Source organism: Echiichthys vipera, assembly GCF_963691815.1.
Source record: "Echiichthys vipera genome assembly, chromosome: 15".
NCBI classification, from domain to species: Eukaryota; Metazoa; Chordata; class Actinopteri; order Perciformes; family Trachinidae; genus Echiichthys; species Echiichthys vipera.
In genome coordinates this window covers 22,862,236-22,878,765 of record NC_139840.1, presented here as the reverse complement: position 1 = coordinate 22,878,765, position 16,530 = coordinate 22,862,236, and the positions used below count along the sequence as shown (strand labels likewise).

Genomic DNA, 16,530 nt, shown 5'->3' with positions numbered 1-16,530 from the left:
GTCTGTTCTGTTCGAATACGTTCACTGTAAGACAACTTTTTATTTGTGCCCTTTTTTTTTTAATTTCCTTCCAGTAATGTCACAATAAAGCAACTTTTTATGGAGGAATGTCGCAACCAAAGTGTTTACTCCGTCTAAATGAGCTGAAAGTAGTGAGGGCACGTTATCTAGGTTTGAGGAGACTGATCAGAAGGCCGGCGGTTCGATCCCTGGCCTCTGCAACTACATGTCAAAGTGTCTGGGCGAAATACTGAAGTGGGTGAATGCTGGTTTGTGTCGATTTAGAACGTTTGGTCTCTGTAGTAATTGGTACGTCAAATAAATGTAAAACTCTTTTGGCAGTAGTAACAAGCTGGAAACACAACCTCTCACTTTGATACGGCGAACATCCAGCATTCAGTTTACACATTCAGCAGGTATGGAGCAACATTAGCATCGACTCATCTGCAAAAACAAACCAATCATTATAGTATCCACTAACACCTGTAAAGTTTCATGACTGCATCAGTTGCAGTTTGTAAAATTAAAACAATGACCTGAAGAAATCGAAAAAGCTGCAGAGAGAGAGAGAGAGGGAGGGGAGCTGCAGAGTGGATGTTCATGTGGTTTTAAATAAAATATTGGGGGTGAAAGCAAAGCAGGGCTGCCCAATCCTGCTTCTGGAGGGCCACTGTCCTGCATGTTTGAGGTGTCTCCCTGCTCCAACACACCTAAGTCTAATGATGTGCTCGTTATCAAGCAGCTGAATCTCGTCACAGGTTTTTGAAAATCCTTAGGTGTGTTGGAGCAGGGAGAAACCTAAAACATGCAGATCAGTAGGGTTCCAGGGGCAGGATTTGGCACCCCTGCTTTAAAGGCTTTCATGTCATTCAACCGTAAGCTAACCCATGAGCTGTGCGTTTGTGCATCGCCTCCTTAAATTCCCTCTGATTGTTGGACTTACTCTCTGTGCTCCAGGGGTGTGACCATCCAAAGTTCACTAAGTTAATGGTTTTATTCTGAGGAAAGGTTGAAGTTGCTCCGCCCCAAACAGCTTCCCTTCTTTTCCTGTTATATAAAATGAATTGTATGCACTGTAGGCTCACACCGAGCTGCACTGCTAACTGTGTTACTGTCGTATAATCAGTGAACAGAAAGGTAATTCAGTACTATACAGCTGTATTATTCCACTGGATTATTAATTAGGTTCTGTTTAAAGTCATACATGATCATACAGATGTTTGTAGAGCCTTTAGATAAATGAAACAGTTTAGTTCAAAGTGCTGGAAAAACAAACATTGGAGACAGGTGTTCATGTTAAAAACTTTTATATTCATCTGGATTTACAAAAAAAAAAGTAGTGGTGATGATCATATGAAGAAAAATCAAACTCGATGAATGAAGTTACTGATGAACGTTGTTTCATGGTTGTTTTTTTTTATGTTTCTCCAGAAGTCAAACTGATCATTTGAATAAAACGATTTGAATAGACAGTACACCGACTGACTGGAAATTAGGGACACAAGCGTAAAAAATAAATAAAAATAAAATTCCAATGCCATCGCAAATTGAACATGGTTATTAGAACACTAGTGCAACATACAAACCAATTTAAAAGTCTGTATAATAGTCCCTGTAATGTGACTTATGGAGCATTATAAAAGTCCAGCAGACCAAGTGTGTATGCACAGTGTTTGCATACAGAAGCCGACCTCACATTACAACTCATTTCCAGTTAAAGATAGAGAAGAATGTGGTCTGTGTCTGACTAAAAAAAAAACTAAAAAGTGCTTAAACTACTGGAATTAGTGAAAAGTAAATAAGTTAATTATAAACTAAAACTACAGAGCAAAAAAAAAACAATTAAAAACAGCTGAAACACGGCTGTGTAATGGAGGTCCATGAGTCCTGCAGAGGCACGTGCCAGCCCGTGACTTCTTACTCCGTGTCTTGACCGCAGACGCCACGTCAGCGTCACGCTCGCGGTGTTTATCAGACACTGAAGCGCATGTCCGTACCGGTTCTGACTTGTCCGTGAATTTCAAAGCGTCAGACAATGACAGACGGTGAAATTGTCAGTTATGTGCAGTGGAGGTTACAGTTTGCCTGTGAATAAACACAGCTCCTCAAGTGTTCCTGTGTCTTTCCTCCCGGCCGCTGGGCGAAGGTGAAGAGAGAGTCTGTTGGGTTTAAACACTCTGCTCCACCCACATTTCAAAATGTTAATAAATATTACGAGCGTATTGTGAATAAAAATAGACTTTGGGAGGTGGTGTTTAGAACCTGACGGAGCTTGTGCAAACGCGTTTACTGATCAAAATGAGTGTATCTGTTGTATGAGACGGGCGAGTGAGACACGCTTCTGAGACGCCTGTGGTCTAAACACGGAGTTACTCAGCATCAAGGATCATGATGTGTACAAAGAGTCCAGCTGAGGGGAGGAGGTCGCCGTTCTTGTTGAGCAGAGGCACATGTCTGTATCCTGCGTGGGAGCACAAAGCGGTTGCAGTCAGTGATCAGCGAAAGGAGAATATGAAGAGCTCTTTGTCGGAGAGTGTGAACTGACTTCTCTTTGCTCGACCAGAGAAGGGATAGCCCCTGTCTCTGCCCATTCATAAAGTGTGAAATCAAAGAACAATCAGTGGTTTTACATCGTTGCGTTGAAGCTGAGACAGTGAAAGAAAAAGTTGATGAACATACCCATTTTTAAGCTGTTGAACGGAAGCGTGTACTGCCCAACAAACTCATTATCAGACGTGGAGTCGTGGTCTTCGACGGCGAAGCGCACCAGTGCTAGCTCTGGCACATGCACGTCAAACTGGAACGTTTCATTCCATTCTGGGTTAAAACCTTCAACAGAAAAGAGGAAATACACCGTCAGTAACTTCATGTATCGCAGAAATTATGCATCATTCATTTCGGGAGCCATGTGGTGATCTTTTAACCTGCCTCGCCTACTTGCGTTTCGAAACAACCCCCCAGAGGGCGTGAATACATTAGGTGAATGCAGCTGGTTTTACATGTTCAAGACAGACACACAGGGGAGGCAGAGCAGGAGGTTCCCTCAGTAAAAAAGAAGCAACAGTCTTACAACTGACTCAAAATGCTACGTGTGTTGTTGTAGTTGTCCCGCATTCTGGTTTATTGAGGCTGCTGCTGGTAGAGACCATAGACTGTATATAAAGATGGACGGCTTGACAGCTCCCCAAACATAAAGCTAAAACATCTGGTGGCTTTCCATAAACATGATATAAAGTGTTAGTGTGGTGAAAATGGACCTCATGGTCTTTTTTTGACATGAAAAATACATCAAATAAGCCATTGAGACAGTTTTTTTCGTTGAGTGATCGTGTATAGAGAATGCCCGAAGAGACGCTAACACTGATTGGCTTGGGGGCGGTGCACTGAACGCATCCAAAACAGCATTTTTTAACCACCAAGCCTCTGCAGTAGCATGATTAGGGTCCCTACACATTAAACGAAGCACCAACAACATAGTTAGCGAGCCCGTTAATTAGAAATGATCCTCCTTGAACTGAACTCCAGTGCATTCAGTAATCGACCTGTATGGACTAACTGTCAACATGGGCCTACTGGTAAGCAGCAGACTTGTAAAACAGTCTTTGTACATGGTTGAAAAATAACTGTCTCAATGGCCTATAAGACCTTGGGGTCCATTTTCACCAGACTTACACTTTAATTTGGCAGATTTTGCAGTTGTATGGAAACTGCAAAATTAGATCAAACTTCCTCAAATGCACATAAATGTTGAAATAGGGTTGATGCGCTAAATGGGACATCAGAAAATTTGTTCTGATGTAACAAATATTTGGCTCATCTGACTGATCAGCTGATCCTGTCACTGTCTTCTCTGATATTCTCATATCGTGTGTCTTTATCTCCGGACAGCATAAAACAAGGGCAGAACTAGCTGACACGAAAGAACAAATACAACTTTCCCAACTGAAACAAATTCCTGAAGATCTCTCTCCATTTTTCTCTTGTATGCAGTTCGATGACTGGGGGGACTGAACAACACTGCAGTAAAGTTTATATTTGCTCCAAACCTGTTGATGGAAATGCATCTAATTTGATTAGATTTTTTTGAAAAGCAGTGGAAAAAGAGGAAACACGTCGTCCATCTTTATGTACAGTCTATGGCTCTGGATTATCCTGACATCATAAATGCAAAAACACAAGTATATGACCGATATCTGCCTTTTTTAAACTTGGTGGGAACATAAGAGTAGGGTACCTAACACATGTATATATAGTGTTTTAAAGGAAAAGGCACCATTGTTCTCAACAACGTTGGTCTCTTGCTTAGCCTCATCGTCCGGCACTCCGTACACCTCCACTTTTACCAGCGGGTCCAAAATGGAGGATTTCTTCTTATTCAACTTGGGGAGCTGCTGACCCGATATAACCTGATGACAGGTGGAGATGCATCACGTCAGATAATAAAAAGATCTTTGACAACAGCGGGTGTTTGGGCGTTAAGTCAGTGAGTCAGTGTCACCATGACGTGGAGCGTCTTGTGCTTCAGCCAGTCTCCTCGGGTCAGGGTGATGGGGTCAAACTCTGTGTCCACGTCCCTCATGTAGGACGGTTTCAGGACGTAGCCGCTCTTTCTGTTCACCAGGAATCTGCCCTGGTTAATATCCATGTCCGTGCCCGCTGTCTGGAAGTTCAAGGCCACTGAAAAAAGAATAAGATGATGCGGGGACAGTGTTAAATCAAAAATGTCAGACTGCACTGTACATGTGAGTGTTTGTAATCCCCTCCTTGCATCAGTGATGTGTACCGATTTGGCAGCCGGCGTTCCACAGAGGCACCGGGATGTAGTTGGAGGAGCCGGCCCTGGTGCCTGCTGGATAGATGCGGCTCAGCTTTTCCACGTTATGACGGATGTAGCAATTAGCTGCAAAGAACACGTAGAGACAGAAGAAAAGAGTTATCTACTGAGCTGAAAGTTAGTTTCCGTTTACCGATCATCACACAGAAGGGTGCATAATTATGTTCATGAGGTGCCACCGTAAGTATAACTGGTGTCAAAAATCCTTTAAGGAAAAGAAATGTTCAATTCAATTTTGCTGTCACAACTTTCCAATAGATATTAATTAAAATAGCGCTAAGACAAATCTATACATCAGGGTGCCCAGTAGCTCAGTGGTGAGAGCAGGCGCCGCATATACATATGCAGCGGCCCAGGTTTGTTTGTGATAGATCTATACATTAAAGTGATATTCCAGTGCAAAATCCCCCCAGGCTCTTTTTAAGCAAATACACTCATCAAAAAAGCCTGTGAGACAATTTTATCGTGTACGAACTACTAAGGGAGAAATCCGGGACAGACGCTAATAGTCGCTAACAGCCGAATGCGGCTAACATTGATGAGCTCGGGGCAGCGAGTTGAACACACCCCTGACCTCTGAGATCCACGTAATGTTTCGGTGCTGAAGGGAAAGCGGTTCAGGACTTATCCAAACCTTTTACCATCTATTATAACTTATAAGTATTTCACCTAACTGCCACATACCACAACATTTACATGTTTTCCTTCCTTTTGGATTGCATTTGGTAATCGACTTGAACACACTCTATGACTTATGACAGTAGGTAAGTCTTAACACTCTTTAAATAAACTCTGGGTTCGCCAACTACATCGTTGGTGCTTCAGTTAATGTGTAAGGACTCTTATCATGCTACTGCAGAGGTTTGGTGTTATTTTGAATGCGTTTTAATGCATTCACCGTGCTACCCGAGCTAATCACTGTTAGCCGTCTGTTCCGGATTTCTCCGGTTAGTAGTTCGTACACAAAAAAGTTTCTCAAAGGGCTTATTTGATGGGTTTATTTGCTTAAAAAGAAGCCTGGGATAATTTCACTTTAAAACACTTGAATGAATCCAGCCTGAAGTCTTTCTCACCCGACTCCTCTGCCAGCTTCATAGCCTTTCCCTCCTTGAAGGACGACATCTCGTAGAAGCTCAGGTTTTGTCTCGCGTCCTCAAAGCTGTGGAAGTGGACGCTCTTACAGTAGACCACCATGTCAGACAGCTCCTTGGCTAGTTTCAGCTTCTTTCTTTTCTACGCATTGAGTGGAAATCAAGTATCAGAACAAAATAAATGTCGGCTAATGCTTAAAAAAAAAAAAAAAGGGGTTAAAAAAGACTAGTTATTAATTCTCCTTTGATGTGACCCTCACCTTTCTTCTCTCTTCCTCTATCTGTTCATCCTCATCTTCTTCATTTGACTCTTCCTCCTCCGTCATGTCTGTGTAATCAGTTTGTTCCACCTCAAGATTATAGCTGGCCTCCAGTTTGTTTAACCTCTTCCCTTTGATCAGGAACTTCCCCTTCAGCTCCTGGAGGCAGGCAGGCAGGCAGGCAGGCAGGCAGGCAAACACACACACGCACACGTACACACAATCAGCATCAACAGTATAAAAAAACAAAGTCTACCAATGAAAGAGTGGATACAAACCTCAGGAGATGGAAAGTCCGTGGGCATGCCGTCCCCCAGGGGAGAAGTGACGAGTGCGCTGCCCAGAATGGAGCTCAGGTGGTGGGCCATGACTTCCTGCTGCTTCACACTGCAGTGGTTCTCCAGGGAGAGGATCACTGGGTAATCGGACGTCTGGGGAAAACCAGACAGAATATATGGTGAACTCAGATAAAAAAAACCTGTAAGTCCTGTAATGGATATTTCGGGATAGTAAACCAACCTTGAAAGCATACTCCTTGATGACTTTGATGACGTCTTTGAAGAGGATCTTGGAGGTGAGCGTGTATCCGTGGTAGATCTCCGGCTCATCGTCTGATCCGTCCCAGCAGTCCAGCTCCACACAGCGGCAGCTCTTCAGCAGAGCCCTGGGAGAGTCACAACCAGAGTTAGTGACCTAAAAAAATCAGGTTGTTGTTAACGCAACTAAAAGCATCTAGGTCGTCAGATGAACATGTACTACCATCTATAATCCCCACTGTTATATCACCCAAAGCATACATCAAATACAATAAAATAAAAAGTATGCATTTGTTTTTTTTACTGATTCTAGCTGCAAACTTCGAAACACTGGGGAAAGAATTTCATGTCAATAATCTTTAGGTTAAACTAGAGCAAACATCCAAGACATTGCAGCTGACTTATTTGCACTTTCATGAACTAAACAGATGAGTTCAACCTCATGGGCATCCTGCAGCCGTTCTCGCATTGGGACAGAGAGAGATAACCAGAGATGCTGGGTTAATATCTGCAGACTGAATTGATCTTCAGATGCTTATACAGGCGGAGGGTGAACCCTTTTACCTGACATAAGCCTCTGTGCTGCTGGATCCTTGGAGCTGATCCTCCATGAGGTAGGTGTTGTGCGAGGACGAGATGAAGTAGTGGCTGAGGGGCTGGCTCATGTCCTGGTAAACCTCTCTGTGATCTGGATTGAGGATCAAGGCCTCTTCATCGTGCATGTACATGAGGAAGCCATCTTTGGAGAGCAACTTCTTCTCCTTGGCTGAAGGAACACAAAGAAAGCACAGAACAACAGAGAGCAAGGAGCCAGTGATCATTTATCCAAGACAAAGCGAGTGTAATACATGTGCTGTTGAAAATACACGCCAGAATATACAGACACCAAAAAGATCGCTTCAAGCCCGTACAGCTTCACAGATGGACTGACATGGGAGCTGACATGAAAAGGGTACGTCCCACTTTGCATATGGTAAACCATTTGAAGTGTCTGAGCATGCGGCTTAAGTCAAGTTTCAAACAAAATAAACACCTACAGTAGGTTTATGTAAGTGATCTGCATGAGGGGCTAGAATACGGCTACAATCTTCCAGGACAACATAGATTATTTTCAGGGTATTTGATCATTTTGATCAATTTGCAGGTGTGTCTGCGAGAGAACGCTTTATAAGATCCCTGCTGTGTGACTCAGCACCTCTTTGCATTTAAAAGGCTTTGCCAACATGACATAAAAATGTATGCAAAACATTCTTTGAGTATATAACTTAGGTTTAAGAAAGCCAACAGCACTGAATAGACTGTAACCGTTGGATATTGCATGTAGTATAAGTTTATCTATTGGTTTATTATCATTATTATTATGATGATGATAAGGCTGTTAAAAGGCCTGTCTAACTGGTTAGCTGTCTTCCCAACATTATATTTGACTTGGAAAATTGCTTATGTTATAAATCTTTCATTGGGACTTGGTCTGCTTTGGAGTGGCATAATATTACAGTCAGCCAAACTCACACATGATCTTTTTTTGTTCCACACCGATTCATCTAAATCTATCCTCCAGAGCAGATAATTAAACATTAAACAGGACGTTGGTACAGTAGTTGATTTGTTTTATCTCAGAGTTAGGCTAGCTGTCTTCACCCGTTTCCAGTCTTTATGCTAAGCTAAGCTAAAGCCATAGCCTCCTGGATCTAGCCCCATATTCAGTGGCATTTACCTTGTTATCTAACTCATGGCAGGAGAGCAAATAAGTCTATTTCTCAACACGTCAAACAATGGCTTGAATCCAGGGCCAACCCTCAGAGTGGTATTTATTTATTTATTTATTGGGTTATTTCATAGGGACAGAGCCCATTAACAACCATTGCTGTATGCAGAAGAGTTAGCCAAAAGGCACATTTTTCATCTGCGAAACACAAACTCTCGGTTTGCAAGGGGTGTTATCAGCAGTGCAAAATGCCTCTGGATGTAATTACATAGACCTACAATCAGTCAGAGCAACGAAGCCAGGAAACAACGTAACAACAAAACAATGTAACACCGAAACTATGAAAAAAACAAAAAACGAAACGATGAAACAACGACACAGTGAAACAATGTAACAACAAAACAACGAAGCAACGACGCAAACAAGCGCTGGGCGAAACATGCATGCTGTGGCAGTTCTTGGTTCGTACTGAAACAGGGAAACGGGTCACACACTTTCTCAGATTGCTGTTGCCTTGGCCCAGAACACCCTTGTAGAAGGGTATGTTTTATCTCAATGATGTTTTATTTTTTCCTGGATAAATAAATTCTAAATGAATTAATGAAATTCTTGGTGAGAAAAGGCCAATACACAAAGAGAACCTTCACATTTGATCAAGTATCATACTGGATGCAGTTTGCCAGTTACGCTCAATAACTACGTTCGAGCTTGACAAGACTCTGTCAGTCATCGTTCTCGCCCCATACTAGGAAAAAAAGGGTTACGATTGGTCGGGCGAGGGTCAGGTCTGGTGGAAGTCTGTCATGTGTTTTAAATCGATACCAAAAAGTAATGAAGCGATTAAAAAAAAGCAGGCGTACAAACAGATTATGAACCCGATGCTGCACAGGTGAAACAACAGTATGTGTCGTATGTGTTCAGTGAGTGTCACTGTGTGCAGATTGTTAATTTTAAAAAAAGAAGAACAGCAGCGTATCAGTCCCTGATCAGATGTAAAGAGCAACACTGTTCCACCACACTGTGGAGCAACAACCTGAAACAAAAACCCGTTATTTCAGGTACTGACCATTTTCATCTGGCTCGTACTTCTGGATTATGTTGTGTGCATCAGCCAGCGCGGCTTTCTCTTTCTGTTCTTTCATCAGGAAGTCCACCAGGTCTTGCGGACCCATAAGGCCCGCCGTTTTAGCGTACGCTCCGTAGATCACATCGATTTCCTCCCGATGGGTCAACAGGTCGTAGAAATGTCGAATCTCCTCTCCATCCAGGTATCCAGATTTGGATTTGTCACATTTCTGTATGATGAAAATGACATAAGAAAGTTTACATTTAACCTAATATTAAAAAAGGGGTCTTACAAGACTCAACACTAACTTTTAAAAGTTGTTGCCACTGCCAGGTTGGTCAGATTTTGTTTGCCCAAACTAAAAATACGGTTGCCATTTTTAGTCACCATCAAGATACAATTCAGTTTGAAATGGTAAATGGACTTGTACTTTTATAGCGCCTTTCTAGTCTTCTGACTACTAAAAGCGCTTTCACAGTGTTTGTCACATTCATCCATTCACACTGTGAACTGAAGTGGACGTCTACATACCATCTAATCCATGGGTGTCAAAGTGATCCAGTAAAGGGCGTGTGGCTGCAGGTTTTCATTCCAACCAATCAAAAACACACCTGGTCCAACAAATCAACTGTGTGAAGACAGTTCAGGGGATTGAATAAGTTGAGTCAGGTGTGTTTTTGCTTGGTTGGAATGAAAACCTTCAGCCACACGGCCCTTTACTGGATCACTTTGACACCCATGATCTAATCTAATCATTCACACCCCATTTACACACCCATGCGCAGCACGAGGAGCAATTCGGGGTTCAATGTCTTGCCCAAGGACACTTCGACATGTGGACTGGGGGAGGAGGGGATCGAACCGCTGATCTCTTGAATGGAGGATGACCCACTCTGTCACTGAGCCACAATCGGCTTAAAAATTAAAATGTAACTTGATAATAGAATAAAAGTATTATTGAAGTTTCTTCCGGTTGGTGGCATTAATGTTACGAATTGCAGTGTTCATCAGTCCGTCAGCGGGGGAGCACTGCTACTGTCGACCCCTGTCCTACTGTTTTTATGGACACTGCAGCAGTGACTAATGTTTTATGTCTATAGCTCCTGAGGATACCATTAAAAAGCCCTGAGTGTGTACCTTGAAGAGCATATCTGCGTAGTCGTCATCCACCTCGATGTTGATCAGACTCAGGAAATCCTTGAGCTCTGACTTGTTCAGCTTACTGTCTTCGTTCTTGTCTGCTTTCCTCAGGCAGCTTAAGATCCAACTGAAAAGTGTGTCATGTAAGGAGGAGATAACAGCATCTGCATGTCCGCGTGCTCTCATTCAAGTTCTCAGTCTACCCTCCACTATCACGATAAAGGATACTGCTCTGTCTTCTGCTGGGTGCTGAGGTTTTTTATGTGGAAGACCACTTTCTGCAGGCTGCTGACCCACTGCTTGGCCTCCTCCTCCGAGCTGGCGATGAGGTCCAGGTTCTTGCGGCGGCCCTTGAACATGATGGTGAAGCAGCGGCCCTCCACCTGCTCCTCTGTGTGCTTCTTCAGGCCCTCTGACTTACGGCCCATTTGCACCGCTGAGATGTCATCGAGTGAAACTGAAACCGGGGAGGTACACATGTTAATTTACACTTCCAGTGTAGCGATTTAACTAATATATATCACCGTTAAAACTTCCCCGGTTGATCAGGTACATGAGGACAAATACTTTTTGCATTTAAAATTGTCTGACATTTATGTTTAAATTTGCAAATTAAAGGTGGAACATGTAGAATCTTTATGGTAAGCTATATATATATATATTTAATAATACACTCACAGGGCGTTTTGAGGGGTACAGAATGAAAGTGTTGCTTTTCCATTAAATAATTAATAGATTTAGTATGAATTAATATTTAAACATTTTTTGACAGGTTTGACAATGACTTTGTCACATACTGTTTACATTGTAGCAGCCAATAGCGTTGGTCATTGCAGGTTGCCAGGTGTGTCTATTGTTGCTACAGAGACAAGGAATCATTTTGATTTGAGAGTTGGCTAATCGATCACACACCACTCACAGAAAGACTGATTAGTGGAAATGAGTCGTTACCCAGTATGATTCATCACTGACATGGAGCAGGCTGATAGCTTCACACACTCTGCAACGAACCTGGCAACTCGACTGCTGGAATTCTTTTTTGTTGTTGCGACTACGATCTTGAGACAATAGATACTCATTCTCCGTATTCAACCAAAATATTATCTAATTAAATATGTGCTTATGTGCAAATTATTCCTGAACAGAGATTAACATCATTCTTTTGACATATTAGAGCCACAAAAATCAGAAAACACTGGCAAAATATCATTTTCGCCATGTTTTTAGGGATAAAATGTCGTATAAAAGGCTATGAATGACAAACAGTTTGAACAAACCGCTCTGTTAAAACCTTTAGAATACAGACAGGAATCAAACTGGGAAGTTTGGTATGTGTAAACGCTACTGAATTGAAGGTTTCTGTTTCAAAGTGATAAAAAAACAATTTTGAGAAAATTGAATGATGTGTGTTGTGAAATTCATATATTTTGCAAATGTTTCTCAACAAACTACAGGTGAATAAGGTAAAACCTAACAGATATCAATATAATGCTCCCCTGGTGGATTTCTTACATTAAGACAAATCATTTTTGTATTGACTTTTCTGAAATGGGCGACACAGTACTGTGGTGGTTGGCACTGATGCCACACAACGGGAGGGTTTCTGGTTCGAATCCCAGCTGGGGCCCATCTGTGTTGAGTTTGCTTGTTCTCCCCGTGTCTGCGTGGGTTTTCTCCGAGTTCTCCGGTTTCCTCCCACAGTCCAAAGACGTGCACGTGTTAGGTTAATTGATGACTCTAAATCGCCCGTAGGTGTGAATGGTTGTGTGTCTCTGTTCGTCTCTATGTGTCCTGTGATAGACTGGCATCCTGTCCAGGGTGTACCCCGCCTCACGCCCGATGTCAGCTGGGATCAGCTCCAGCCCCCCCGCGACCCCAACAGGGACAAGCGGTTGAAGATGAATGAATGAATGAATGTTTTCTGAAATGTTGAGGCATTAACTCATTCTAGTGTAGGAAAAACACAATAATAGTATTTCCACAAGTCCTCTGTAAGCAAAATAGCCTAAAATCTCTGAATTAAGCGCATGAAAAAGTTTTTGTCTGGGCGCTTCTTTTGTATTTCTGGTATCTTGATGCATCATAGACCTGCCTGTTTGGTAAACATAAACCTGATGTTTGCACTTTACTGATATCACATTACAACTGAATTCAAACAGCTTCGGTTTATTGAGTCACGATTGCAAAGTTGTTGGATTCACCTTTGAGGGCTGCATGTCGTCAGTCAGACATACAGACGTTACTTTACTGCAGTTATCAAACTACATGAAGGACAGTTTATGGACGAATCCACGGTTTACAATATTACAACCACTCCTCCGAACACTTAAAACAAAATAAATCACTATCTCGATAAAACACACCCACTAAACATATCCCTGCTATCAAGAGCAATGCAGTTCCGCCTGATAACACAGAGGACTTTCAGACAGAAATGATCTTTTATGGCTCTATGATCAGTTTTATAATCCACGAGGGAAAAATCCACCCGATATGAGAAATGTGTTGTTGGGAAATAAGTATAAAGTAAAGACGAGGTGTGAGGTCTCACACACATGTAGGTGCGAAGCTGGGACGCCAGCACTCACAGGTCTGGTTCGATCTGAAGGTTTTCTTTGATTCACGCCACATGGTCTTGCAGTCCTCCAAGAGTCTGAAGTAGCGGGTCTTCTTCCAGGACGTGGTGCGGACCTTGAGGAGGTCTCCTCCCTGCAGGAGGAACTGGAGGTCTGGATCGCCCTCCATACCTGTGGAACAGGAGCAGAGAGTGCACATTTTTAAATATTTGGGGGCAATCTGGGGAATTTACTCAATTTGGGGAGGGGGGCACTTTTAAAAAGTAGAAAGAAGTGCATGAAGTTGCTGTAAAATGAAGTGAGCCCAAATTAAAATGCATACAGTTATCACAGCATTTTGCCAACATGAGTAAATAAAAAGCATGCATTCATATGTGCAGTAACAGTGCTGTGTTTGTTAATGTTAGATATGTGAATATAAATTAAATGACGTCTTGAAGTAGGATTAAACACTAACTATTAAACACTACAATCTTATTTTATGTTATCCTGTTCCAAACACACAGCAGGACAAAACTATAGAACTACCCAGAAATAAAAACGTGAAAAAAAACATATTTAAGGCTTAAAAATTGCAACATTGCTTTGGTAGTCTCTGAATTTCAAAATAAAACAACCTTTACATTCATTTCTGCAAACTTACTCCATATGTCCTCATCAGGAAACTTGCATAAAAGAAGTGAAAGTACAAACAACAACAAAAGCTGGCTGATTGAAAGCCCCTCTGCATGCACACATGAAACAAGTCGAGATCTGTGACAACAAAGCGCTCAGGATGAACTCTTCTGGTCTCATCTGCTTCCAAGAAGATCCCTGAAATAACTGCAGGACTGCCGACTGTACCTAGAAGCCTCTGGTTCATTTGCGTCGCCTCCTGGTCTCTGGCATGGCGCCGGGATGCCTCAGATCTGCTGAGTTGGGGTTGACTCTGCAGGCAGCTCATGGTGCCCCGCGGCGCTGACACTCTTACCAGACTGTGTTCACAGGGCGTGGGGCCGACCAGTGTGTTAAAGGGGCGTGGACCTGCTGCCGGCTGCCCCACTCAAAGTTCACTGCGGTCAGGACGCGATTTCCGGCTGACAACCTCTCAGGCACTATGCTGCCCTACACAGCCCGAGCGCACCAGCGATTTAAACATTTAAGCCCAAAAACAATGGCTTTAAAGTTTGTTTACAGTCCCAAAAAAATATTATCTTGCTCATTGATGATGGATTATGGTTTACTAGTTTAATATTTAATCATTTTTATCCAAATCAATCCTAACCTCCATAAGTGTGCAAGAATTTAGGGATTTCGTACTGCACGTAGGCATTGTAGGGCAGTAGTTCAATTCAGTTTTATTTATAGTGCCAAATCATAACAAATGTTATCTCAGGACATATGGTACAGCTACCATGACTAGCGGTGTGTTGTAATGATAATAATAATAATAATAATAATAATAATAATAATAATAATAACAAAAGGGTTCGTACTGGTGCTTGAAATTGCTTGAAATGTAATGTTGTATTTTCAAGGTTTGAAAAGTGCATGAATTTTGGATACATTAATATCTTTCACAACAAAAATATTTAGAATATAAATATACTTTCACTCTTATCCTTCTGGTATAACGAAACAATTTAAGATGCTTAAAATATAATACCATCTCTTAACTTGATTTTGTTTATTTTTTTAAAGAAGTGAAATAATAATTTTCAATATCTATGTATTCGTAGAAATATGGGACTTTAAAGCGCTGGAAAAGCTTGAAAATGGACCTTAAAGTGCTTGAAAAGTGCTTGAACTTGACCCTGTGACACTACTACTACTACTACTACTACTAATAATAATAATAATAATAATAATAATAATATCTATTTATATAGCGCTTATAAATAGTGATTTCTATTGTAAAACTGTTGCATGTGTGGTTCCCTTTAAACCCATTTGCATTTGTGAACGCAGAATTTTCCACATAATCGCCTTCAACATAAACATCCTTTACATTCAGTGCCATTCTCATCATAAATAAAATATCTCTGGAGCTAACACAGGACACCGTTTACACGACACTCAAGTAGATCACACAGTAACCACACCAAACATGTGGATATGCAAATTAATTCAATAAAATATAAGGTTTGAAAAAACGAACTCATTGAATTCAGAGCCATGCTGCACGCTGGCTCCATCTCGTGGTGCGGTCGGGCGCTGTGATTTCACTCAACACGCCGAGGCTTAAAAAGCGCGTTATGTCCTGAAAAAGAGCCGTGAAAGTAGAGAAATATGAGCTGATTTAAAGCTTTTCCATCACGGTGTTCGCTGCAGCTGCGTGTCTTTCCTCTCAGGCGAGCCCCAGGCTGTGCGCTGTGCTTGGGTTACAACAAGGTGAAACTATATAGGCCACACCTTTGGACACAGTATAAGCGAGTCTTTAGAGGAAATATAGGCCTACAGGTGATCTTCCGCGGGCACATTTAGTTCAACACAGTAAACATCCGCAGTTAGGGAAGAAAAGTTTGATAGCAACAGTTAAAATGTGAGAAACAAAATAGAGAAGTAGGCCTTAACCCCTCCAGTTCCCTCAGTTTGGCCGTGATTGAATGCTGGAACACCCTGGACAACAAAGTGACTTCCAACCAATGCAAAACTTTAATTAACACAAACCAAAGTGTGTCCTACCGTTGGTTTTCTTTTCGATCCCATTCGTTTCCATCCTTCCTGAATTGTGTCTCTTTTTTACGCAGTGAGCTCCTGTTATTCCTCGTTTATCCAAAGTTGCTCCTTCTTTCCATGTGCGCACTGAGGTCAGACCAGCTCTGGGATGGTTGAACCGAGTGTGAGGACAACACAACCCCCAGGCAGGGCAGCGACACAGGTGGGTTTCTCTTAGCAGTGTGAATGGTGTCCGCGCTCATGTAGAGGCTCCAACACCGGTTTGACAAGCTCTCAGCAGTGCTGATGTCACAACAGAGGTGGTTACACCTTAACACGAGCTTTTGCCACCAGGCATGGGGCTGGTTAACAAAACAGCCAGCGTTTAAAACAAGTCTGTGCACCTGCAGCCAAAAGGAAACTTTGATATACACCTTTTAATATTCATGCTCTTCAAACAATTTCTGGCCTGGAGGGAAACTCAAGATGTGAATAAACATAGGGGACACACCCATACTTAGATACTGTCAGGTTTTATTAGTAATATTTATACAGTGTGGAAATGTCCTGTCACTGCATGTGTATAGATCACTTCTGCTGAAGCAGCTTTGGTCATTTGCATTTTCATGAAGACACCTGTCCCTTATTTGAACAAAAGGTAAACCAAGAAAGTTGGCTCTCT

The 16,530-nt window shown here is 42.1% G+C and overlaps 1 protein-coding gene across 2 annotated transcripts; it reads right to left on the bottom strand.

The window, feature by feature from the left end:
- Positions 1-1,296: 1,296 nt before the first annotated feature.
- LOC310957606 (1-phosphatidylinositol 4,5-bisphosphate phosphodiesterase delta-1-like) lies at positions 1,297-16,094 on the bottom strand. Of its 2 annotated transcripts, none has more exons than XM_083928244.1 (15): positions 15,876-16,094; positions 13,191-13,382; positions 10,864-11,092; positions 10,633-10,762; positions 9,496-9,724; positions 7,286-7,487; positions 6,705-6,849; positions 6,464-6,616; positions 6,186-6,344; positions 5,908-6,067; positions 4,784-4,900; positions 4,499-4,677; positions 4,274-4,406; positions 2,680-2,829; positions 1,297-2,461 (listed from the first exon to the last, which is right to left on the bottom strand). In XM_083928244.1, exons 1-15 carry the CDS (start codon positions 15,907-15,909, stop codon positions 2,370-2,372), a joined length of 2,304 nt encoding a protein of 767 aa, XP_083784370.1. In that variant the 5' UTR covers positions 15,910-16,094; the 3' UTR covers positions 1,297-2,369. The 2 variants fall into 2 exon arrangements, with proteins under 2 accessions (XP_083784370.1, XP_083784371.1); XM_083928245.1 differs by having other exon boundaries at positions 13,224-13,382.
- Between the last annotated feature and the right edge of the window lie 436 nt (positions 16,095-16,530).